Source organism: Gadus chalcogrammus, chromosome 11 (genome assembly GCF_026213295.1).
Source record: "Gadus chalcogrammus isolate NIFS_2021 chromosome 11, NIFS_Gcha_1.0, whole genome shotgun sequence".
Lineage (NCBI taxonomy): Eukaryota > Metazoa > Chordata > Actinopteri > Gadiformes > Gadidae > Gadus > Gadus chalcogrammus.
In genome coordinates, this window is record NC_079422.1 from 22,518,130 (window position 1) to 22,543,742 (window position 25,613).

At 43.1% G+C, this 25,613-nt stretch overlaps 3 protein-coding genes and 1 pseudogene across 4 annotated transcripts; all 4 read right to left on the minus strand.

Moving 5' to 3' along the window:
• Positions 1–6,447: 6,447 nt before the first annotated feature.
• On the minus strand, positions 6,448–9,346 carry LOC130391359 (thioredoxin-interacting protein-like). The gene is made up of 6 exons (XM_056601461.1): positions 8,929–9,346; positions 8,701–8,776; positions 8,472–8,619; positions 7,872–8,231; positions 7,155–7,523; positions 6,448–7,022 (listed from the first exon to the last, which is right to left on the minus strand). Exons 1-6 carry the CDS (start codon positions 9,179–9,181, stop codon positions 6,975–6,977), a joined length of 1,254 nt encoding a protein of 417 aa, XP_056457436.1. The 5' UTR covers positions 9,182–9,346; the 3' UTR covers positions 6,448–6,974.
• A 144-nt stretch (positions 9,347–9,490) lies between these two features.
• Positions 9,491–17,098, minus strand: LOC130391361 (uncharacterized). Of its 2 annotated transcripts, XM_056601464.1 has the most exons (7): positions 16,927–17,095; positions 16,086–16,303; positions 14,605–14,715; positions 13,500–13,556; positions 13,000–13,251; positions 12,386–12,505; positions 9,491–11,812 (listed from the first exon to the last, which is right to left on the minus strand). In XM_056601464.1, exons 2-7 carry the CDS (start codon positions 16,278–16,280, stop codon positions 11,750–11,752), a joined length of 798 nt encoding a protein of 265 aa, XP_056457439.1. In that variant the 5' UTR covers positions 16,281–16,303; positions 16,927–17,095; the 3' UTR covers positions 9,491–11,749. The 2 variants fall into 2 exon arrangements, with proteins under 2 accessions (XP_056457439.1, XP_056457437.1); XM_056601462.1 differs by having other exon boundaries at positions 9,491–12,505; positions 16,927–17,098.
• A 314-nt stretch (positions 17,099–17,412) lies between these two features.
• On the minus strand, positions 17,413–23,646 carry LOC130391362 (high affinity immunoglobulin epsilon receptor subunit beta-like). The gene is made up of 7 exons (XM_056601465.1): positions 23,554–23,646; positions 22,300–22,486; positions 20,400–20,519; positions 20,091–20,147; positions 19,452–19,658; positions 18,676–18,798; positions 17,413–17,878 (listed from the first exon to the last, which is right to left on the minus strand). The coding sequence occupies exons 2-7, from the start codon at positions 22,474–22,476 to the stop codon at positions 17,825–17,827; spliced, it is 738 nt and encodes a 245-aa protein (XP_056457440.1). The 5' UTR covers positions 22,477–22,486; positions 23,554–23,646; the 3' UTR covers positions 17,413–17,824.
• Positions 23,647–23,746: 100 nt separating this feature from the next.
• LOC130392346 (uncharacterized) lies at positions 23,747–25,333 on the minus strand (annotated as a pseudogene).
• Positions 25,334–25,613: the final 280 nt, after the last annotated feature.

The following is a 25,613-nucleotide window of genomic DNA, read 5'->3' on the forward strand; positions in this document are numbered from 1 at the left end:
GCTCCCGCCTCCCGCCTCCTCCTCCCCCTCTCCTCCCACTTTAATCCTTCCACAAAAATCTGGCACAACATCCAACATCCAACATCTGCTCCCTCAGAACAATCAGCTGCGCTTCTTTCTCCGTCCATAATGCCTTTATTCTCTGTCTCTACAAACTAAAACCCAACTCTGACAACACTAACTAACATACCACTTTATTCTCTGTCTGTTACAAACTACACACTAACTCTGACAACACGAACATACCACTTTATGCTCTGTGTTATAAACTACACCCCAACTCTGACAACTAACATACCACTTTATTCTCTGTCTGTTACAAACTGCACACCAACTCTGACAACACTAACATACCACTTTATTCTCTGTGTTATAAACTACACCCCAACTCTGACAACACTAACATCCACCATTTAATTCCCGTCGTTATAAACTGCAACTCTCACACTACACCACTTTAGAGTTGTAGTGTTATAAACTACAACTCTCACACTTACACAATGCTTTATTTACTCTTTGTGATAAACTACAACTCTATCAAACACCACTTAAAAACACCACTTAATTGTCTCTGCTCTAAACTACACCCGTAATAACGCTTACACAGCAACATATTCTCTGTTAGAAAGTACAACCATTCCACTTCATTCCCCAACTGTTATGAACTACAACTCTAACAACGCTAACACACCACTTTATCATCTGTTATAAACTACAACTCTAACTATCCCCACGTCCCCCCTTATTCCCTGTTATAAAGTACAACTCGATAAACACCACTTTTTTCCGTCTGTTAAGAATGACAATTTAACAACACTAACACTACACTTTATTCCTTTCATGGACTCATATTAACTGCCTGTTCTGTTAGTTTCCTCAGAACGTGGGCATGGATTGACTTCATGGATTGGTCTTATCCTATGTTGTCCACATATATTCTATAGAGGTGTGTGTTGTCAGTCTATTTGTAACGATATGTTATGAGATATTAATATTATGATATGTTTCATGATATGTGTTTTATTTGTTTTGGTTATGTGTTATGATATGCATTTTATGTTATGATGCGTGTTAATATAGGTTGTATGTATTTATGTGTTATGACATGGTTTAATGTGTAATATGTGTTGAGGTGTTACGCTATGCATTATGATATGTGCTAAAATAGGTATATCGTGTTATGATTTTTGTTATAGGGATATCGTGTTATGATATAGGTTATTATAGGTATATCGTGTTATTTTATACCTTATTATAGGTATATTGTGCTATGATATGTGTTGTGTCAATGTTTTATGACGTTAGGATGTGTGTTAATATAGGTATATTGTGTTATGTAATGCGTTATTATATGTGTTATGTGTTTATGTAATAGGATATGTGTCATTATATTCTATCTGTGTATGTGTTGTGATATGGATTACTATATGTGTTATGGGTTGTATGATATGATATGTGTTATTATGTGTTATCAGTTTATGTGTTATGATATGGGTTACTATATGTGTTATATTATATGATATGCGTTATTATGTGTTATCAGTTTATGTGTTATGATATGTGTTATGTGTTATATGATATGATATGTGTTATTATGTGTTATCAGTTTATGTGTTATGATATGGGTTACTATATGTGTTATATGATATGATATGTGTCATTATATGCTATCAGTTTATGTGTTATGATATGGGTTACTATATGTATTATATTATATGATATGTATTATTGTGTGTTATCAGTTTATGTGTTATGATATGTGTTATGGGTTATATGATATGATATGTGTTATGTGTTATCAGTTTATGTGTTATGATATGTGTTATGGGTTATATGATATGATATGATATGTGTTATTATGTGTTATCAGTTTATGTGTTATGATATGGGTTACTATATATGTTATATGATATGATATGTGTTATTGTGTGTTATCAGTTTATGTGTTATTATATGGGTTACTACATGTGTTATATGATATGATATGTGTTATTATGTGTTATCAGTTTATGTGTTATGATATGGGTTACTATATGTGTTATATGATATGATATGTGTTATTATGTGTTATCAGTTTATGTGTTATGATATGGGTTACTACATGTGTTATATGATATGATATGTGTTATTGTGTGTTATCAGTTTATGTGTTATGATATGGGTTACTATATGTGTTATATGATATGATATGTGTTATTATGTGTTATCAGTTTATGTGTTATGATATGGGTTACTACATGTGTTATGGGTTATAAGATAAGATATGTGTCATTATGTTTTTTCTGTTGATGCGTTTGTATTTATGTATTCAGCTCTGCTGGCCGTGCGCTCTCCTCATCAGCAGGGATTAATCTTACCATCTGGCTCCACTGGGGTCCTAGTATGGGGGGTGGGTTGGTCTTGGTGACTCCCTCCCCCCATGGGGTTTGACCCCAACCCGCAGGGTCATGGGAGAGTGAGGTTATGGGGGGTGGGGTCAGGGACGTCTTGCATTCGGCCTCACGGAGCACCTAATCCCCACCCTCTCGCCTCGACCCCCACCCAGCACAACTACGGTCCATTGTTGGACCTCAACTTGACCGTGAATTTGTTGTTCAGTTGTGGCTCGTCAAAACTCTTCAATATACTCGTGTTCACCCTATAGACTCTATAATGTTCATAAACATTCTATAATGTTCACCGCCATTTAACCCTAGTCCGAAAGTGTTCACCATATACGCTCTAGTTTTAAGCCAATACACATTCTACGTTTCCCCATACACACGCTGTAGTGCTCACTATATCCATCGAGTATACACGCTTTACACTGTGTGTTCACTATACACTCCAGTTTACACGCTTTACACTGTGTGTTCACTATACACTCCAGTTTACACGCTTTACACTGTGTGTTTACTATACACTCCAGTTTACACGCTTTACACTGTGTGTTCACTATACACTCCAGTTTACACGCTTTACACTCGGTCGATTCCACTGTTATTGTTCCTCAACAACAATACACACTCTGCTCCCACGCAATCATTCACAAGGGATGTAGACAGAGTAAGCACTGACCATAGTAAATACCTGCATCTCGTAAAGTATTAGGGAGTATTCCGTAAACAAAGGGTTAACGCTAGGGTTGGGATGTAGCACACTCCAGAGTGCTACCAGATTCTGGCTCAAAAGAGGCTATTGAACAGTAGTGTCACTCTAACGTCCCCCTACCAAATTCCTATAATTATCCGACAGTATTTGTTTATAGTATAAAAATAAACACAATATATTATTTTGTCGTCCTCGACAACAGACCAAACCACACACATGGGATGGGCCTAATCCTAGATTGTCTGGTGTATGTTAATTAGTGTAGAGGAGTCTATAGTGCGTGTGTCTAAGTGATTGTGTTTTGGGTGTGTGTGTGTGTGTGTGTGTGTGTGTGTGTGTGTGTGTGTGTGTGTGTGTGTGTGTGTGTGTGTGTGTGTGTGTGTATGTGTGTGTGTGTGTGGGTGATGTGATTGTGTGTGTGTGTGTGTGTGTGTGTGTGTGTGTGTGTGTGTGTGTGTGTGTGTGTGTGTGTGTGTGTGTGTGTGTGCGTGTGTGATATTCTGAGGTCAACGGGGGTCACCTGGTTGACCTCTGGCTAGCTCGGCCGTCTGTGACCGTGACCATGGCGACCACAAACTACCCCTCAGCCTAAGTCTAAGGGGACCTGACTTCAGCTCCTACCCTGACCACAACATTAGTTTTGGGCTTTCAAAGTGTACATATAAACAAAAAAAAGTAAACAGAATAGAAAAACAGCTCAGACATGTGTTGATACGACTAGATTATAAAAATCTTAGAACATAGAACAATATACATAACTATAATACTGATGGTATATATACTAAGACTCCAAGCATTGGTTGAAACAAAAAGCTATCAGACTCAAACAGCCATTTCACTAGGTTCAACAGATTCCATAAAGTTCAATAGAAAAGACCACACAGCCAAGTCTTTCTATTCATCTAATAAAATGCACAATATAGAGCATAGGCCTATAGGCATATTAGGTCACAATTAAAGCTCTTATTTGTTCACAATAATTGTAATTATTTCCAAATAATATAACGGAAATATTAACTGAAATCCATTGATACAAATGAAACGTTTTTAGGTAATAGAAGTGCCTGTCTTTTGAAAATTTCCCAAATGAAATCGGCCCACATTAGGATTATTTATTTTAATAATGAACAATATAAAACGATGCGCATGGTAAAAACAGAAAGACTTGAGAGTGGTTTTACCTGACAAGATGAAGAAGGCAGAGAGCAGGTGGAGCGAGCGCATCATTGTTCAGTCCTCTTCACAAAATCCTCACAAAATCAAACTGAAATGCATTAGATCCGCAAAGGTGAATTAATTACCACACACATTTATTAATATAACGCGATATAATTCACACAAAAAAAAAACGAGAATTAAATTCAATGAGACGTCCTTGCGGTTCGAGATGCGCTCCACTCGAGGTGGAGGTAGAGACTGACTGGACGATCTAGGATACGGGATGGACCGCAGCTGGGGAGTGTGGGGACACCCCCCCCCAACCCCAACACATCCTTAACCCAACCCTTAACCCCCCACACACACACCCAAAAAACAGCCCTAACCCAACACACCCCTACCCCCAAAACAACCCCTACCCAACAGACCTCTCTGGAGGGGCGGGGTGTGAACGAGCCCCAGCACGCGCAGGAGCCGTGACGCAGCTGAACTTGATCACCTGAAGGGGGCGTGGTCTCATATGTAGATCTATGAAGGGTAGCTGCGGTAGCTGTAGCCGGGGCCACGGCCGGGGCCCTCGTGGTGTGGGCTATATCTTTTGGTTTTTCTCATGGTTTTGCGTCACAGTGTGCCCCTATCGGCCACAGTCGAGTTCTTCAGCGTTAATTGTTCATTTCAATAAAATAATTAAGCAATAATAATAATTAATCTAATAATAATAATAATAATAAATAGCTCTATATATAGCAGCTGAGTTATTTTATGGTAGATGGTTAGTTTATAAAGAAGAAAAGATAGACAGGTAAAATAATACCGTAGTTCATACAGTATTAAGTCAACATATTGCATATTTAACATTTCTATCAACATCTTATATGTGAACAAGAAAGTTTGAGCCCATCGAGTCAATCTATCCAGATCGTTTTTATCTATAAATGATTGTACTTTTTCCGCCATTACCAGAGACCGTGGAAAAATAGAGAGAGAGAGAGAGAGAGAGAGAGAGAGAGAGAGATATGGTACAGATGGTAGACTAGTAGGCCTACTGTATAATGTTATCTAATCTAGAAGTTTTTGTCAGTTTCCATTTGATTGTATTTCAGTTTTGAGTTAAGTTATCTAAGACTCTAATCTCTTTTCCTTGTCGTTTATTTTCCTGTTTCACTTTGAAAGATCCCATTCTAGTTTCAGAATAAGGCTTGTTAACAAATCAAAAATTGGTAACAGCATTTAAGATCTACATACACATTTTGATAATCAAACATTACATTTTTTTAATAAACATCACGTCAATCCTTCCAGGTTGATTCTGCCCTGTTGTCCACCCTTCAGCCTCGATCTTGAAAGCTATAAATCTGTACTTGTGGAATGCGGTGATATCGGGTGGTTTCCGTCGTACATGCTGAGGATCACGACCGCGGAACCACGAGCACATGACTCAGCATAACTCATCTGACTGTGGGGTCAATAATGCGAGAGAAGCGCTTCTTCTATTACTTCAGCGATACCTGCTTGCTGTTTTTTGACCGGGGTTGTTTGGAAATGTGCGCCTCTAAATTTCAGCAAGTAGGGAACAAACTCAGTCAAGGACTGGCTATCAAACTGAAGGTGGTTGTTACAGAGGGTGAAATGTTCCATGAACCACATCAGGTTCTCGAAAAAATCTCAAGAATGGGGAAGAAATAGATAGTGTTAACATTTTATCAAGATATCGAAAACCCGTTTATATTTACCATGCAAGTATTTAGTTTTAACTAACCACAATCACACTGTAGTACTGTGACTACAAAACTCTGTATACAATAAGGACCACCGTTTAGATGTTACCATAACACTGGGAAGAACCTATACCAGAAACAGAAAATGCAGATTCAACGAATAATTTATTATTTCTGTATCAATAATATATGAAACAACAAATACGTGGTAAAAAAAGCAGCAAGATTTGTTTTATGTACATAATTGTTACATGTGAAATAATAACATGGCAACAGAGGTTGACCGAACAAAGAAGTCTTGAAAAGTACAGAATATAAAATCTTTTCTACAGAAAGTAGTAACATAACAGTGAACTAAAGTGCAGAACACTCAAAACTTTAAAAGCAAGACAGCAATGGAGAGGACAAGTGTGACAGTTCCTCATCGAGAGACTGGGGGGGGATCTGGTTCTAGAGAGGGGGGGGGGGGGGGGGGGGTGAGGGGAATAGAAGTGGGGTCTCGATCTAGACTAAAGGAGGGGTCTGGTTCTAGACTGGATGAGGGTTCTGGTTGTAGACTAGAGGAGGGGTCTAGTTCTAGACTAGAGGGGTCTGGTTCTAGACTAGAGGAGGGGTTTGGTTCTAGACTAGAGGGGGGGGTCTGGTTCTAGACTAGAGGAGTCTGGTTCTAGACTAGAGGGGTCTGGTTCTAGACTAGGGGAGGGGTTTGGTTCTAGACTAGGGGAGGGGTTTGGTTCTAGACTAGAGGAGGGGTCTGGTTCTAGACTAGAGGGGGGTTCTGGTTCTATCCTGGATGAGGGGTCAGCTGCTAGCCTGGACTGACCCGGACCTGAAGACTCCAGAACAGCCTCATGTCCTATCGGTCTCCTCCTCCTCCTGCTAGCCACCTCCTCCTCCTAGCAGCAGGGGGCGCTGCGCTCTGTCCTCATCCACTGTGACCTAAGTCAAGGTAGCGCTCCTCCTCCTGGCAGCAGGAGGTGCAGTGTTCTCTCCTCCGCCTGGCGGGTTTCAGAACACCTGGATGACCTGCTGGCCACTCGGAACGCTCTCGTCCACCTGAGCAGGCACAAGCATTATTAAATACCATTAATTGCTAGAATTTAAAAACCACAGCCACAACGCTGGTGGCATCCATCGTAACATCAGGCAGCCGCAGTGCCGAGAGTGACATCGTGGTTCACTTCATACCTCGGAGTAAGGGGGAGGAAGGGGGTAGGCTTGGGGCGGGGCCAGCATAAAGAGACCGTCCTCGTCCTCGTCTTCGTCGCAGTCGTGAAGCAGGGGGGTGCGGGTGATGTCCCCGTCGAGGCGGGGCAGGTTGGAGTAGCTGGGCAGGTTGGGGTAGCTGCTGGGCAGGTTGGGGTAGCTGCCGGGTATGTTGGCGTAGCTGGGCGGCGGCGAGGGGAAGGAGGCCCAGCTGTCTGACGGGGCTCGCAGCGAGCTGACCTGGCTGCTGACGCTGCTGGATCGGCTGGAGAGCCCTCCGAACGGGCCGGTACCGATCACCAGCGGCAGCTCCACCACCATCTTATCGCTGCCAGGTATGTGGACGTATACCTGTTGGGGGGGGGGGGGGGGGGGGGGGGGATGGCGATACTCAGTGAGATTGCCATGGACTTCTGTTGGGTTCAATCTAGGTTTGTTAAGCTGACTTAGCCGTTAAAATCGAGAGTCGAAAGCCAACTTGGCGGTAGAAAATAGAGTTTAAAGCTGACTTCAGGGTGTAAAGCTGACTTGACGGCAGAGTATGGAGCGTAAAGCTGACTTGGCGGTTGAATTTAGAGTGCAACGCTGGCTTGGCAGATATATCTAGAGTGTGCGGCTGACTTCCCAGAACCTAGAGCATAAAGCTGACTTGACATTTGAATCCAAGAGTGTGAAGCTGACTTCAGAGAGTGAGCTTACCATGAGGACGTAGTCCACTTTGATGATGTCACAGCCCTGGAGCGAGGGCTGTAGCTTCGGCACTCGGATGGTCCGGCCCTGCCACATGTCACACATCCCAGAGATGATGTGGTTCCCCCGGACAGACGTCAGCTTCTGCTTCAGGACTTTGACGCGACCCCCAGCCTGGTAGCTGTGCTTGGCCACGATGGCGGCCTTGGGGACCACGATTCGAGAGCAGCTGTTCTCAAACTTGGCGTTGAGACTGATCTCCTCGCCCTCGCAGAAACCTTTCCGGTCAATCCTCGCCGAGATGCTGACCTGACCGTCCGGGATGAAGAGACAGCTCACCTTCTTATGCTTGCTTGCTGCTACCGGAGCCTGCAGAGGAGGGGAACGGTGGAGATCGAGGAGAGAGGAGGTACAATAATAAAAATTATAATAGTGATGGGTGTTATGATGGGTGTATGATACATAAATGGGGTGACAATAGATTGGATCGTATTTGGGTCGTACCAGTAGGTGTGGTCATTTGATAAGACAAGAAACATGACCAGAGATTGGATGTGATAATAGGTCAAATTATATAAGTTGAAATAAAATATCAGGTTTGGATCGTACCAGAAGATCGGGGGTGTTGATGTCCAGAGGTTCCTCAACCTCAAAACTTTTCTCACAGTGTTGTGGTGGCGCGCAAGGCCGCTCCATCACCGCACGAACGTAATACCGCACATAGCCGAACTTGCCAGCGTATGACGATACAAGGCACCTGGTTGGGGAAGGAGTGATGTTAGCAGCCTGTCCTAACCATGGAGACGGTGAGGAGTGTGTCATTGTGTGCTATACTGACCCTGGAGCAGGCAGCTCGAAGCCAAACATGAACTCGTATTTGTTTCCTGGTCTGAGAGTGAAGGAGCCATCTGGAGCTAGGCACACAAGTTCATACACGACGACTTATTACATAAATACTTCAATCGACATACAATTTACTAATGTTATGATGAAGCCAGAAATGCGGTCAATAGGTCGTTGTGTACGGCAGTGAACATCTAAACAATAACTTTTAAGTTGCCCTTACCTCTAGTCTGATTGTCCAGATGAACAACCTCTTCGTATTTCAGATAATCGATCTCCTCTCGACACTTTTGTTTTCCTTTGGCGTACTCCACTTTACCGCAGCCAACACCAAGCACCTTGAGGACGGATACTTTGGTCACCTCCGACACCTCCACCACCACGTTCCCAGCCACCTTATCCCCGCTACAGTAGAAGGCCTTGCTGGGATCGCTGAACACTACCTCGAACGTCTTTAACTTCTTCATAACCACCATCGTGACCCGCCGACCCGGGACTATTGTCAATGTTCAAAACAAGACCTTTGGCCGCTGTCTTTCATCGACAAAGTGCCCCTTTCGATTGCGGGCTTGTTTGCTCTCCGTATGTTTCTTCTGAATGTAAATATTGAGTTACCGCGGAGGCTTTATACGGAAGACGGCACCGCGCGGTGTCCACTTACAGAGCATGCAGTCAAGGAATGGACACAGCGATGATTCGGCAGTGGAGGCCTGTGATTGGCTGAGATATTTTGTTTGTGCCACTAGTAGCCAATCGTAGCCAAGAAAGCCCGCGTGGACAGCGCGTGGACAGAACCACCCCTGGCCATAAATACTCCACCGACCGCTGGGTGTCTATAAAAAAACAGTATGCCAAGGAGGCTTATTTGTCGGAAGTCGACCGACAGGTGGTCCACAAACAAAACAACCAACGACCTTTGGTTCAGTACCCCAGTGCACCTATATTTGTTTATCAGCGTCACTGGTATAATTATTGGTTAAGTTCACTAATACAACTGTACTACTGCCCGTACCCCCCGTTTAGTTCTTTACCACTGGTGTCGTTCCCTAGTAGGCTACCGCCGGACATTCAAGAGTATCAATGGTTTAGTCCACCAGTACCACTGGTTTTATTAAGGGAAGAACGTGTTTCATTTAGACATCTTAAGGTTTAGTTGCTGTTTGAGTTAAATAGTGCCACTGATTAGACAGACGCATCAATGGATAATTAGTGAGGTGAACTGGACACGGATGAGGGCTAGTAGGGGTCCGGAGGGTTGGTTTCATATGATGTCATACTTTTTATTTTTACAGTCATTCCAACCATTTGCTGCAAATTAATGTATACATATCACAAACAATAAATAAAAATAGTGCTCCTGATTTAGTAGAAGTTCCCCTGGTTATTACTATTCACTAGTATGCCTAGTACTGGTCAAGTTCATCAGTACAACCTGTTTCATCAGTTTCACTAATGCCACTATAATTTAGTAGCATACATTTTGTTCACTACTGGTTTCATTAATTATCCAGTAGGTGGTCTAATTCACTAGCAGGCCTGCCACTGGTTTAATTACTTGTTCAGTTCACCATTGTGTTGATTGAATAATTAAAAAAGACTCCATGACTCACATTTATTTAGCAGCGGCTTTTGTGCAAAGCTATTTGTAAGTGCATTAACAGATGAAGATAAACCTCAAAAAGTGCAAGAATAATTTTCGTACATACAACTATTTAAGCATACAAAATGAGGTTTAGCAAATCAAGTGTTTCTAAGTGTTACAATATAGACACAAGAGATAGAGAGATATATGGCTCTATATAAATATATATATATTTTTTACATAAATAATGTAATGTTATCGAACAAACAACAATATGATAACCATTTAACAATATTAACCGGTGAAACTGAAACTACACTTATCTATTTCAAGGTAGGTCAGTGAGTTTATCGAATCCCCTTAGCATTGGTGTAGTGCAGTTTTTGAAGCTTTGGATGTTTGGATTGTTTCGTCATTCTTTCTTTCAGGGACCTATGACTGTCCTCTGCTGGCCATTACTGATATGTATATGAGCCACTTAGATCCCCACCGTCCATAACCTAGAGAGGGAGGCATCTAGTGCAAACTAAAGTGGTTTTCGGGTCTGGTTCCCTCTTAAGCAGAGCAAAGATAACAAAATCATTATCACCATAATAACTATAACTGACAATATATCATAACTAGTTGCTGGCATTATCATGACTACCTAGCTAGCATTATCATGTCAACTCAGTTATAACCTTATATTATCATTATCAAATAGCTAACAAGCTATCTAGTTAACACTAACCGGTGATTATAACCAACTTAACATTATCAATACGACCTAGCCCACATCAAAACTACCTATCTTACATTATCATAAATATGATTGCTTCATAACTGCCTTATCATAACTGACATTATCCTAATTACCTAGCTAACAGTATTGCGATCACTTAGTTAACATTATCGAACTATCAAACCCAGCAGTGTTAGTGAAACCAGCAATGAGTAACACTTTGTTATTTCACCATCTATCTAGAATGATACTGTATTTTTTTCAATACAAAGAGAGATCTGAATAGACATATTGGCTATGAGTCAGCCATTGACCATGAAACATGCTCAAACAGCGAAGCCCTCGTGATCAGACCGATAGGAATGTATTCATGATAGGAAACGATAGTGTTTCTTGTCCCCACTGCCAGTGGGGTAACGTGAAACGGCCCAAATGTCTTATTTTACAGAATATAACATATTACTCAATATTGATGTGAAATAAAGATTTATATTTTTCATTTTTAAGCAGGAACACAAAGAGACATTGTGCATTAATTGCAAAGATACACATACATACAATATTTATAGACAGAGACATTGACATCAGGACATTGTTATTGGACTTCAAATGGTGAATAACTATTTAATAATTGAAGTTATGTAATTAGTTAATAATTTGTGCAATCTGAAATGATCAAGTGATATATGTCTGGTATATTTACGTTGACATTTTGAAATCTGGAGAGAGACACAGAGAGACTTATATGGTGATGCATTTTGTAGGGACCGACTCGGGAAATTTCATCTCAGCATTCCGACGACACTGAAATAAAATATTCTTCTTACAACAACTATCACAACTTGACATAGTAAACAATGTCTGGTCAGACTGATAGTTGGCCTACAGTGTGTGTCTAACCCTAACCCTAACCCTAACCCGGACTTTATGGTAGAAACAGAGGGCTATCTGATTGTTAAGACTACATTGTTTTCTGACTGTATGGTAGTAACAGCATGTTATCTGACTGTATGGCCGGTCAACAGTGTGCTGTTTGACTGTATTTTAGTAACAGTGTGTTATCTGACTGTATGGTTTGTTTCCTGTCTGTGGGGAAGGCATACAGTGTGTTGTCTTACTGTATGGTCGACCTACAGTGTGTTGGCTGACTGAATCAGACTAACAGTGTGTTGTCTGACTGTATGGTCGACCTACAGTGTGTTGGCTGACAGTATGGTTGTAACATTGTGTGGGATGACTGTATGGTTGGTCTACAGTGTGTTGGCTGAATGTACGGTAGAGCTATAGTCTGTTGGCTGACTGTAAGATAGACCTACAGTGTGTTGGCTGACTGTATGGTACTAACATTGTGTTGTTTGACTGTATGTTTGGTTTCACCTTGTCATGGTCCCTGGGCCGTATCAAAGCCTCGAGCCCCAGAATTGTGGTACTGAGGCTGACACATAGTTGGAGGATTGTCAGGATGATCAGCAGGATGTCCATCGTAGAGAGCAGACCCTGGTGGCCAACACAGAAAACAGCCTCTATTTCAACGCTAGTTAAACACTACATCATGACTTTAACTAAGCTTTCCATTTTACATTGCTCTTTCTATAAGCCTTAACGCTTTCACAAGTACATTATCTGCGGAAGTTGTACATATAGAGCAGGGGTCACCAACACAGTGGCGCCCGCAAGGACCACATGAAACGCCCGCAGGCCTGTTCTAAACATACAACTACTCGTTCTTGAACAACTCTTTCCCACCTTTCTTAAGTCATTGTTGATAATTATTGACATGACTTAATTAATTAACATGTTTCACATAGATGAGTATCATAATCATTAATAGTAATATATAACTAAAGGCAAACTGAGCAAATTTGTTATTTCAGAAGAGTATCAAACGGGGTGCCCTTCGTATGACTCAGTACCCATGAAGTAGCTCTCAGGTTCAAAAAGGTTGGTGACCCCTGATATAGAGGTTAGGGATAGGATAAGGTTTGAGTCACCTCAGCAATGCGCGCCATAGTTATGCATTCGTCCTGAAGGTCCTGGTTGAGTTGGGTGTGCAGCGTCTCCAGGGCGCTGTCGCCATGATGGTGATCAGCGTAGCCATGGTGACGAACATCATAGGGTTCGCGGGTGGTGGGTGAACGACACATCCAGGTGAGAGAGGAGTTACTCAGATCGATGGCGTACAGAACGATCCCCGTGATGGCCAAGATGGCTCCACATATGTTCACAGCCACAGTGAAACCCACCTAGCGAGGACAAAAAAGTCACCTATCATCCACTCGAACTGTTTTGCCACTCTGTTTCCTACTATTGAAATTGTAATGGATACAGCACAATGCTAGGAAGGGGAACAGAGAGTTCTAGATAGTAGGTGTGTGCTATGTAGGAAGAGTTCCCCAAACTACGTGTGTCCTACAGAGGAAGGGAACTCAGTGGCTTGTAAACATCATGGAGGTAGGTGTCTCCTACAGATGAAGACGGTAGGCAGACCTACCAGTACGACGGAAGGAAAGTCTCCAGACAGTATACAGAGGATTCCAGCAACCAGGAACTGCATACAATGTCAGAGTCAACACAACAACCTCAACTTTCCAAGGGTCCAAGTTAAAAAAGCCATTTTGAGGTGTTGTCATGGTGCTGTGGTGATGTCATGATGTTGACGGGATTTCATGCGGTCATAGTAATATCCTGATGTTCAGGTGATGACCTCGTGTTGAGATGTGTAGGTGATTTGATGGCGTTGAGGTGATGACATAGCGATGAGGTGATGTTATAGTGATGTCACGGTGCTGTGGTGATGTCATTGGTTGCTGTGGTGATGTCACGGTGCTGTGGTGCTGTGGTGATGTCATGGTGTCGAGGTCATGTCATGGTGCTGTGGTGATGTCATGGTGTCGAGGTCATGTCACGGTGCTGTGGTGATGTCACGGTGCTGTGGTGATGTCATTGCTGCTGTGGTGATGTCATGGTGTCGAGGTCATGTCACGGTGCTGTGGTGATGTCACGGTGCTGTGGTGATGTCATTGCTGCCGTGGTGATGTCATGGTGTCGAGGTCATGTCACGGTGCTATGGTGATGTCACGGTGCTGTGGTGATGTCATTGCTGCCGTGGTGATGTCATGGTGTCGAGGTCATGTCACGGTGCTGTGGTGATGTCACGGTGCTGTGGTGATGTCATTGCTGCTGTGGTGATGTCATGGTGTCGAGGTCATGTCATGGTGCTGTGGTGATGTCACGGTGCTGTGGTGATGTCATTGCTGCCGTGGTGATGTCATGGTGTCGAGGTCATGTCACGGTGCTGTGGTGATGTCATTGGTGCCATGGGGATGTCATGGTGCTGTGGTGATGTCATGGTGTCGAGGTCATGTCACGGTGCTGTGGTGATGTCACGGTGCTGTGGTGATGTCATTGCTGCTGTGGTGATGTCATGGTGTCGAGGTCATGTCATGGTGCTGTGGTGATGTCACGGTGCTGTGGTGATGTCATTGCTGCCGTGGTGATGTCATGGTGTCGAGGTCATGTCACGGTGCTTTGGTGATGTCATTGGTGCCATGGGGATGTCATGGTGTTAAAGTGATGTCATGGTGTTGAGGACGCACCACGGCGCCCAGCCAGTAGGGGGCTCCCAGCTGGGTCAGGTCTCCAGGACGAGTGCTGGTTCGACCAGGACCCAGGCCCGCGGTCACCAGGCCGACCAGGATCTGGATGGTCTAAACATTTACACACAACCATCAGCAGAGCGCTTTCATTATGGGTGTAGCAGACCACCTTTTTAAAGCAACACATTCATAAATAGCCATGGCTCTGTTCACCCAGCGCATCAACCCACCACAGAGATCAGAAGGGACAACAACTTGACACTCAAGTCAAGTCAATGTGTTGTACAGCTCTTAACCACAGCAAGTTCTCGTAGAAATACACTCACAATATATACACTCATATTATACTCATATTTATAATATGAGTATAATAAAACTATACATCATTAGTATCAATCCTAAATCCTAGAACTGTAGTAGTATGAGTAGTACCAGGTACCCTTACCCCTAAAACTGTAGTAGTATGAGTAGCACCAAGTACCCTTACCCCTATTACTGTAGTATTATGAGTAGTAACAGGTACCCATGCCTGTTGAACTATAGCACTATGAGTAGTACCAGGTACCCTTACCACTAGAGCTGTAGTAGTAGGAGTAGTACCAGGTACCCTTACCCCTATAGCTGTAGTAGTACCAGGTACCCTTACCACTAGAGCTGTAGTAGTACCAGGTACCCTTACCCCTAGAGCTGTAGTAGTGTGACTAGTACCAGGTACCCTTACCCCTAGAGCTGTAGTAGTACCAGGTACCCTTACCCCTAGAGCTGTAGTAGCACCAGGTACCCTTACCCCTAGAGCTGTAGTAGTGTGAGTAGTACCAGGTACCCTTACCCCTAGAGCTGTAGTAGTGTGAGTAGTACCAGGTACCCTTACCCCTAGAGCTGTAGTAGTGTGAGTAGTACCAGGTACCCTTACCCCTAGAGCTGTAGTAGTACCAGGTACCCTTACCCCTAGAGCTGTAGTAGTACCAGGTACCCTTACCCCTAGAGCTGTAGTAGTGTGAGTATAGTACCAGGTACCCTTACCCCTAGAGCTGTAGTGGTACCAGGTACCCTTACCACTAGAGCTGTAGTAGTGTGACTAGTACCAGGTACCCTTACCCCTAGAGCTGTAGTAGCACCAGGTACCCTTACCCCTAGAGCTGCAGTAGTACCAGGTACCCTTACCCCTAGAGCTGTAGTAGTACCAGGTATCCTTACCCCTAGAGCTGTAGTGGTACCAGGTACCCTTACCACTAGAGGTGTAGTAGTTTGAGTATAGTACCAGGTACCCTTACCCCTAGAGCTGTAGTAGTGTGAGTAGTACCAGGTACCCTTACCCCTAGAGCTGTAGTAGCACCAGGTACCCTTACCCCTAGAGCTGCAGTAGTACCAGGTACCCTTACCCCTAGAGCTGTAGTAGTACCAGGTACCCTTACCCCTAGAGCTGTAGTAGTACCAGGTACCCTTACCCCTAGAGCTGTAGTAGTACCAGGTACCCTTACCCCTAGAACTGCTGGAGAACTGATGAGGAGTCCTGGAGTCAGAGTGCAGCAGAGACGTTTCAGGTTCCGAACAAGAGCATCCAGCAGGGCCTGACACAAGCCCGGGAGGGCCCGGGGGCACCAGCCCGGGAGGGACCGGGGGCACCAGCGTGGGGGCTTCTGGGGGCCCCAGCCTCTGGCCAAATATCCAGACATCGGCTGTTTTTCAGAGAAAACCACTTAAAAAAAAAAGGATGATAAGATAGAATTCATTCCTCCAGGGGAATTCAGGCTCTGTATTGTTTCTTATCAACTCTCTGTCTCTCTCTCTCTCTCTCTCTCTCTCTCTCTCTCTCTCTCTCTCTCTCTCTCTCTCTCTCACAAACACACCTCAAACAAATCACATGTACACACATGGCCCATGTTAACACACACACACACACCCACGCACACCCACACACACAGCAACACATAAGAACAAACACACACTCACAAATACACCTCACATACAGTACATGTACACAGCACATGAAACACACACACACACACACACACACACACACACACACACACACACACACACACACACACACACACACACACACACACACACACACACACACAAGAACAAACACACACTCACAAATACACACACACCTCACATACAGTACATGTACACACACAGCACATGAAACACACACACACACACTCACAGGAACTCATAAGAACAAACACACACTGACACAAATACACACACACACACATTTAAACCCTAGAATACACACACACGCACACACACACACACACCAACATACACAAACACAGCAACACACATACATTAATCCCACACTAAAGTTGTTACCTGAGTATTAGCAGGGTCCAGAAAACAGGAGACCTCCTCAATTATCAAGCAGTGGAAGACCTAAGAGGAGAGCTGAACGTCTGGACCAGCACCACAGATGAGTAGCTCCTCCCCTGCATAGCTCCGCCCATATTTAAGCCCCTCCTCTTCATAGCCCCTCCTTCAATTAAGCTCCTCCCCTGCGTAGCCTGTCCCTCACGCAAGACTACAAGATAATTATCACACATAAAACAGTACAAGATTTTTATGCATACATTTTTATAAGTACTAATTTTGTAAACATTTGATAAGGAAGTGGGTGACAGTGATAATACAGGATGGCAGCTAAAACAGGTTGGCTTGGTAAAGTACATATTTAGTATATTTATTTTTACATATTTATTATATTAAATAGTATAATTTACCTCAATATTAATGGATGGGAAATTAGTATTACTTTTATAATATTGCTTCATACAAATGCAAAGACAACTCAAATATTTTTTTATTCAAATTTATTATCATTATCATATCATATTGTCATAAAATACAAATATATGTATTGTACATGAATTTATTTTCACACCGTGTGCAGTTATTTTTTGGTTTTGGCAAGTAGCCTCCTAATAAGCGCGATAAGGTATAGAACGTCGCTGGTCATTATCGAAAATAAGCCCCTTCAGCTATAAACCCCTGAAGCAAGACACCTCCGCTTCGCGTCGGTGTCCTGTTCGCCCTGTCAGTGCTTATTTTCCCGATAATGACCATCGTTGTATACATTATCCCTTATGTATTTCATATAGAATTAAAAGCTTTGACATGCTCTCTGTATTTAATTAGTTACCTGTATTTAATATAGGATGATAACATATTATGTAGCATTGCCCCTGGCTGCAGTACCAACGTTGGCCTCACAGCCTCAGTAGGCAGGCTTCTCAGTCAGGAGAGGTGTGTAGTGTTCGATGTCTTCACTCTACACACACACACACACACACACACACACACACACACACACACACACACACACACACACACACACACACACACACACACACACACACACACACACACACACACACACACACACACACACACATGACAAGACATTATGATCTTATTTGTTAGAATTAGATTGTGTTAATATAACAGCATTAGACAAGATAAGTCCATTGGATATTTGGTGGTCCTCCTCCTAACTGTAAATTGTTCCCTTCCTTACTGAACCTGGTCCTCCTCCTCCTTGGTGTACCTGGTCCTCCTTTGTACTGGTCCTGGTCCTCCTCTTCCTAACTGTACCTGGACCGCCTACTAACTGCACCTGGTTTGCCTCCTCCTAACTGTAACTAGTTCCCCTCCTTACCGTACTTGGTTCCCCTCTTCTTCTCCCTATCTGTACCCGTTTCTCCTCCTCCTAACTGTACCAAGTTCTTCTCCTCCTATCTGTACCTAGTTCTCCTACTCCTTAGTATAGCGGTTCTCCTCCTCCTATCTGTACCAGGTTCTCCTCCTCCTATCTGTACCAGGTTCTCCTCCTCCTATCTGTACCAGGTTCTCCTCCTCCTAACTGTACCAGGTTCTCCTCCTCCTATCTGTACCAGGTTCTCCTCCTCCTAACTGTACCAGGTTCTCCTCCTCCTAACTGTACCAGGTTCTCCTCCTCCTATCTGTACCAGGTTCTCCTCCTCCTAACTGTACCAGGTTCTCCTCCTTCTATCTGTTCCAGGTTCTCCTCCTCCTAACTGTACCAGGTTCTCCTCCTCCTAACCCTACCTTTTTCTCCTTCTTGAAGCCCTTTTTTATGGCTTTGATTCCCAGGACGACGCAGGAGATGGAAAGACAGAGCTGGAGAACTGAGAGAATGATCAGTAGACCGTTGACTCCGCGTAGAATCGCCTGCAGTACAAACATCACATATTATTATGAATATTAATAAGAATAAGAATAACCTGCTAGAACCCCCTTGAACACAACACCAATTTATATTAGGAATATTAATGCAATTAATAAACCGATAGCTGCTTGAGCTGCTCCCCCCGCGACCCGACCCCGGATAAGCGGATGACGATGAGGATGAGGATAAACCGATAGAACCCCCTGGAGCATGTCACAAAATATTTATAATAATAAGTCATAAGTATAAACTGTTAATTAAAGGATAGTCTCACTTTTTTGGACCAACAGGCCTATTCACAGTCTTTCCGGCATATTTCTTTTACATCCGTTATATTTTGTGCATTTTCCGCACAAAATATAACGGATGTAAAAGGTGCATTTGTTTTTAAATAAATTGTTATTCAAAAAGTTCAGGAGGTATTGATATATTTTAGTATATATAGGTTTTTTTTTAATATATTGTGTATTCATAATAGTTAGATATAGTGTATTAACAATAGTGAGATTAAAATAGTTAGATAGTGTATTAATAAAAGTGAGGAATATAATTGTAAGATAAAGTGTAATCGTAATATTGAGGTAATAATAGCAAGACATGTAGTAAATTCAAGTCTATGAATGATGAGATCATAAATAATGATGTTAATAATGACCTTGATGATGCTGAGGCCCTCAAGACATTTCTCCATATCTGAGCTGTTGTCGATAGGGGTACCCGTGCTCTCCCTACGGTAGTAGTTGTAGTGGTAATCATTGCAGAGCCAATCCACGCGCACCAAAGCCAGGTTGATGGAGTACAGCACCACGGCTGTGATGGAGAGCCCTACTCCAGACAGTTGAGCAGTCACACTGGACACCACCTGGACATACACAACTAGAGCTTTACACAACTGGACACACACAACTAGAACTTTACACACCTGGACAAACACAACGAGAACTTTACACACCTGGACAAACACAACGAGAACTTTACACACCTGGACATACACAACTAGAGCTTTAAACACCTGGACACACACAACTAGAACTTTACACACCTGGACACACACAACAAGAACTTTACACACCTGGACACACACAACGAGAACTTTACACACCTGGACATACACAACTAGTCTCATGTCCGCCTTTTTCACGGCATGGTCCGTGCGTTTACACTGACCGAGGTAATATACCGGCTTGATTTCGCACCCCAATTTACCCTCTCGGACCCTACACATATTGGGGGTTTCATTGCTTTGCGGTTCCAGGAGCGGGACTTGGGTAGAGGTGTTGCTCTTGAGACTCACCAAACAAAGACTGGGAAACTTCTCAGACAGGATGCACAGGAAGCCAAACACGATGAACTGGAGGGAGGAAAACACATGAGAGCACCTATGTGTGTGTGTAGTATGAGTAGTGAACTGAATACTATAATGAATGGATTTCAATGAGTCGTAAACTGAGTACTACAATGAGTAATATGACGAGTAGTAAACTGAGTTCTACAATGAGTAGTAAACTGAGTACTGTAAAGAGTAGTAAACTGAGTACTATAATGAGTAGTAAACTGAGTACTATAGTGGGTAGAACTGGGAGGAAGAGGATGTTCTCCTCACCAGGGAGCCCATCCAGAAGGGGAAGTAACTGGCGCGCCGTATCTGGTAGGAGAACGTCCAGTCGGGACAGAGGACGAGTCCAAGTCCGATGTTCATCAGGCCCACCATCACCTGCATCGCCTGACAATTCACACACATTTAGTTTGTTCAAATCCCACCTGACTTCTGATTGTAACAAAAACAGAACGATCTCCATGCCTTCTCTCTAAGACAAAGCTTACACTAAATAAAGACATTTCAAAAGGTCTCAGGGTTAGCCCCGTATCAACTCAAACTATTTTGATTGTGTCAGGATTCCCAGCTAGTCTGCAGTCACATATCGTTCTACTAGAAGAACACCAATGGCCGAGTGCACAAAAAACCCATAATACCAACATACAATGTCGTCGACCAACTAAGTAGATTAGATTTGGCTAGTGTTGTGACACGGAAGATAATACCATTCATGATTTTATGAAATACATTTTGAATGTACATTGATGAGATTATAGCCTGTTATCAACATTTGCAATACTTTGAAAATGAAATACAGATAAATACCCAATATACACATGTATGTGTCCGCCTGAAACATGCACTGATAATTTGTTGAAACAAACATTTATATAGGTGTCTTGTGTTTGATGTTGGTTGAACCAGATCATCCGAAACTCAGCCGAGTGCTGCGATCAGACCAAGACAGAAACAACTGAGGAAGCATTGGTTAAAACCAACCAGGAGTCACAAGAGGGGGATTCAAATGTTTGTTTTGCAGCTTATCAACAACGTTTTTCATGACGACACATGCGCCAGTACATTGGTCAATTTAAATAACCCATTTGATATTGAAAGTGTGTGCTGTCTTAGCGCCTTGTGTTGATACATGATCATACAGAACCCAGGAGGCACACGTGTTGCTAGAGGTGAACCCTAGAGCTGATAGGGAGTGGGAGGTATAAACTAGGTGTAAACTAACCCCCAGAGCTGAGTGAGAGGTGGAAACTAGGTGTAAACTAACCCCCAGAGCTGAGTGGGAGTGGGAGGTATAAACTAGGTGTAAACTAACCCCCAGAGCTGAGTGAGAGGTGTAAACTAGGTGTAAACTAACCCCCAGAGCTGAGTGGGAGTGGGAGGTGTAAACTAGGTGTAAACTAACCCCTAGAGCTGAGTGGGAGGTGGAAACTAGGTGTAAACTAACCCCCAGAGCTGAGTGGGAGTGGGAGGTGTAAACTAGGTGTAAACTAACCACCAGAGCTGTGTGGGAGGTGTAAACTAGGTGTAAACTAACCCCCAGAGCTGAGTGGGAGTGGGAGGTGTAAACTAGGTGTAAACTAACCCCCAGAGCTGTGTGGGAGGTGTAAACTAGGTGTAAACCAACCCCTAGAGCTGAGAGGGAGGTGTAAACTAGGTGTAAACTAACCACCAGAGCTGTGTGGGAGTGGGAGGTGTAAACTAGGTGTAAACTAACCCCCAGAGCTGTGTGGGAGGTGTAAACTAGGTGTAAACTAACCCCCAGAGCTGTGTGGGAGGTGTAAACTAGGTGTAAACTAACCCCCAGAGCTGAGTGGGAGTGGGAGGTGTAAACTAGGTGTGAACTAACCACCAGAGCTGTGTGGGAGATGTAAACTAGGTGTAAACGAACCCCTAAAGCTGAGTGGGAGGTGTAAACTAGGTGTAAACTAACCCCCAGAGCTGATAGGGAGTAGGAGGTGTAAACTAGGTGTAAACTAACCCCCAGAGCTGAGTGGGAGTGGGAGGTGTAAACTAACCCCCAGAGCTGAGTGGGAGGTGTAAACTAACCACCAGAGCTGGGTGGGAGGTGTAAACTAGGTGTAAACTAACTCCCAGAGCTGAGTGGGAGTGGGAGGTGTAAACTAACCCCCAGAGCTGAGTGGGAGGTGTAAACTAGGTGTAAACTAACCCCTAGAGCTGAGTGGGAGGTCCCCAGGACTGAGCGTAGTTTCTGGGACACGTTGCAGCACACCGGGCTGTAGCAGAGTGCCTTCAGGATCTGACACAGCGGCGGACAAGCGCTTTCAGGGTCAGAGGTCATGGTCATCACCGTCACCCCCTCGCTTTTGGTCATGGACACAGACATGATGTCCCTCCTGGAACCCACAAAAACCATGAGCTTTCTATTCAACAATAGCATATCGACATTAATATCATCAATACAATAGCGTGGGGGGGGGGGGGGGGGGGGGGGGGTCTTATATTTGAGTCTAATATTTCAAATATAAGACTCAGATGGTCTTATATTTGATGTTATTGTATATTGTACTCCTATAGTACAATCTAATTCAATTTGATTGAACTATGAAAAGTAGGAAATACAAGATAAAAGTAATGGGTACAAGACAAAGGTACACAAACTCCTGTTCCCATGGTGTATCCTTGAAGTATTTTGTGTATCCTAGATTATAAGCCTTAGTTCATTTAGACAAATGTATATTTTAAACCATTATGATGAAACATTTACTTTAATTGGTTGCAATAGTAAAATAAGGAAATGATATCTCCCCTCATCAGCGACTATGAATTTGAAATGTTTTGGCCGTTACTGTTATAGGCCTAAAGACTTTCAAATTGGATTGTGAATAGTTGCCACACTGCCCAGGTCTATATAATCTCATCATTCAATGGCAGGATTTACAAAAATGCTATCATATTTGAAAGTTGTGAGATAGGCCTACATAAAACTTATGACAATAAAACTATAAATTAATAAAATTTATGACAATTTGGGGTAATTCATTTGTTAAACATTCTCATTATAAAATAATTTCAGTCTTTAATTTTAGTCTTTAATTAAATCATGTTTGTATTTGTTCAAATTGACCTCCTGTAATATACTTTACTCTGTTCAACCCAAACCGGAAATATAAGTTGATGTTCTGATCAAATTTTACTAGGTTTATTAGGTTTATTCCAGTAGAAAGTATTCATAATCAACCATTTTAAATATGAAGTGTTTGCCGACACATGAACGCTACTCTGGTTGACAAACAGATCAACAAGGCCGTTTATATTCACCATCCTATTCGTATCCAAACATTGGAATCAGGAAAAATTGAATCAACCTGTTAAATTAACTTTTATGAATGGATTCTCAATCTAAACAATCGCATAGTGCCACATACGAGTAGGTAGGCTATGTGAAGTGGATTCATCTCACCTGTCCGGTTTGAGTATTTCTGTAGTCTACAAATGATTTCCCGTGTTACTGACTTCCTTATTGCGCACTTCGTAGATCATAACAACATCAAACCCAGACCGAGCCCAATGCTTCCCGGTAGAACCGCCCCTCTTTATCCAAACCTTAACCCTTTATATTCTTATTCCGTTAAAAAACTACAATAAAACACAAAAGAAGTCCTTTGTTACTTGGATTTGAATGAAGTTAGGTAAATAATCCAGCCAACATTCAATAATCGAGAAATGTATTGGCCAACCAATTCTCATTTTCATTTTTTTATTAAAACAAACTGCTGTATTTGAATTGTTAAAACACCATCGGTTGATTTAATTGATAATACGATCAATTGATTAACATCAGATATGAATCCTGAGCCATGATCTTATTACCAGTTTAAGTTGATGATAGTTTGGATGAGGTCGAACCCCGAGAAGTCCATAGCGACCACCCCGAAGCAGGGTCTGGGGTGGTTGAGGGTGTACTGACTCAGGAAGTGGTTCAGCCAGGGGTTCACCTTCTTTGGCCAGCGAGTCCTCCTGGTCCTTGATCTCTCATACGCGTTGGTCTCCGCTCCCCTCTCCACTCTTCTGGACCAGCACCACCTTCCCCCGGACCTCCCTCATGGTGGGCATGCCGGAGCTCACCCAGACGCGCTGCTGGGATACCCGCTCTCAGCTGCAGGTCCAGGGGCCAGGCCTGGTGCCGGGCCAGGGTCCCCCCGTCCAGGGACAGGCTGTCGTGGGACCCGGCCGGGGATGGACAGAGCGGACAGACGGCTGGAGTCCTCCACCGCCTTCATCCAGGGAACCCTGTAGGACTCTGGGAGTTGTAGATCTGCGTGGTCGTTGAAGAACTGAACGTTCCCATGGCAACCGACCCTATACACAACAATGTAGTCATGACGGAATATATAGATCGCCGACAGGGCGAACAGGACACCGACGCAAAGCGGAGTTGTCTTGCTTCACTCTGACGGGGCTTATTTTCGATAAAGACCGGCGACGTTCTATACATTATCCTGCTTATTACACGGCTACTTGCCAAAAACAAAAAATCAACTTCACACGGTGTGTCTTTTTACAATTAATTTGTTACCAGCATTCGTAGTGTTGATCCGCAGAGAAATCGTCTGCCGAAGACGTTGACGTCGCTTAGCAATCGAATACGCTCGGGTTGATAAGTTACCGGACTACTTGCGGAGTGATACGAAAGACGTGAATCAGAGGGAAAATATCCACTCTCCAGCACTCATTATATATGCTTAGCAATGGTCATGAACGAAAATGATTACACAGCTCTTCTCAATGGTGTAGAATGCTCCATTCACTAGAATGGTTCTTCCCGACTTCCAGCGGTCAATAATTTTTTGATATTTGACCGTTGCCAAGCATATTTGGCCGCTGTCAAGGAAAATTGTTTCTTTGCCTCTGATTCACGTCTTTCGTACCGCTCCGCCAGCAGTCCAGTAACTTATCAACCAGAGTGTATTTGGTTGATGAGCGACGTCAACGTCTTGGGAAAACTATTTCTCTGCTGATCAACACTACGAATGGTAACAAATAAATCGTAAAAAGACACACCGTGTGAAGATATTTTTTTCGTTTTGGCAAGTAGCCGTGTAATAAGCGGGATAATGTATAGAACCGTCATTATCGAAAGTAAGGCCCTTCAGGGAGAAGCAAGACACCTCCGCTTCGCGTCACTGTACTGTTCACCCTGTCGGGGCTTACTTTCCCGATATGACAGGCGTTCTATTCATTATACCTTACATAATCCACCGCCGGAAGTCAGGAAGGCCCATGAAAGTGAACAGAACATTCCACAGCAATGAGAAGAGCCATGTTATAATAATTGAATAATTAATGTATTAATATGATGGTTTCATATTTCATAATGATACACTGTGATGTAATATGATACGATATTATAACGTGATAGAGGATAGCTATTTAATAATAATGTTGCGTGATTGGCACGGTGCTAATGAGTATATTAAACTAGAGTTTAATAGTATCTCATTAATACTTACAATAAGGAAA

Excerpts from the sequence above, each read along its gene's own strand:
- LOC130391362 (XM_056601465.1), bottom strand. The coding sequence starts at position 22,476 with ATGTCTGTGTCCATGACCAAAAGCGAGGGGGTGACGGTGATGACCATG. Across the intron at positions 20,148-20,399 it reads CCTTCTGGATGGGCTCCCTG|TTCATCGTGTTTGGCTTCCT; the intron begins GTGAGGAGAACA and ends TCCTCCCTCCAG. Across the intron at positions 18,799-19,451 it reads AGGGCCTCAGCATCATCAAG|GCGATTCTACGCGGAGTCAA; the intron begins GTCATTATTAAC and ends TTTGTACTGCAG.
- LOC130391359 (XM_056601461.1), bottom strand. The coding sequence starts at position 9,181 with ATGGTGGTTATGAAGAAGTTAAAGACGTTCGAGGTAGTGTTCAGCGAT. Across the intron at positions 8,777-8,928 it reads TCTGGACAATCAGACTAGAG|CTCCAGATGGCTCCTTCACT; the intron begins GTAAGGGCAACT and ends TTGTGTGCCTAG. Across the intron at positions 7,524-7,871 it reads AAGTGGACTACGTCCTCATG|GTATACGTCCACATACCTGG; the intron begins GTAAGCTCACTC and ends CCCCCCCAACAG.
- LOC130391361 (XM_056601462.1), bottom strand. The coding sequence starts at position 16,280 with ATGTCTGGATATTTGGCCAGAGGCTGGGGCCCCCAGAAGCCCCCACGC. Across the intron at positions 14,716-16,085 it reads GTTCTCCAGCAGTTCTAGGG|ACCATCCAGATCCTGGTCGG; the intron begins GTAAGGGTACCT and ends GTAAATGTTTAG. Across the intron at positions 13,252-13,499 it reads ACTTTCCTTCCGTCGTACTG|GTGGGTTTCACTGTGGCTGT; the intron begins GTAGGTCTGCCT and ends TGTCCTCGCTAG.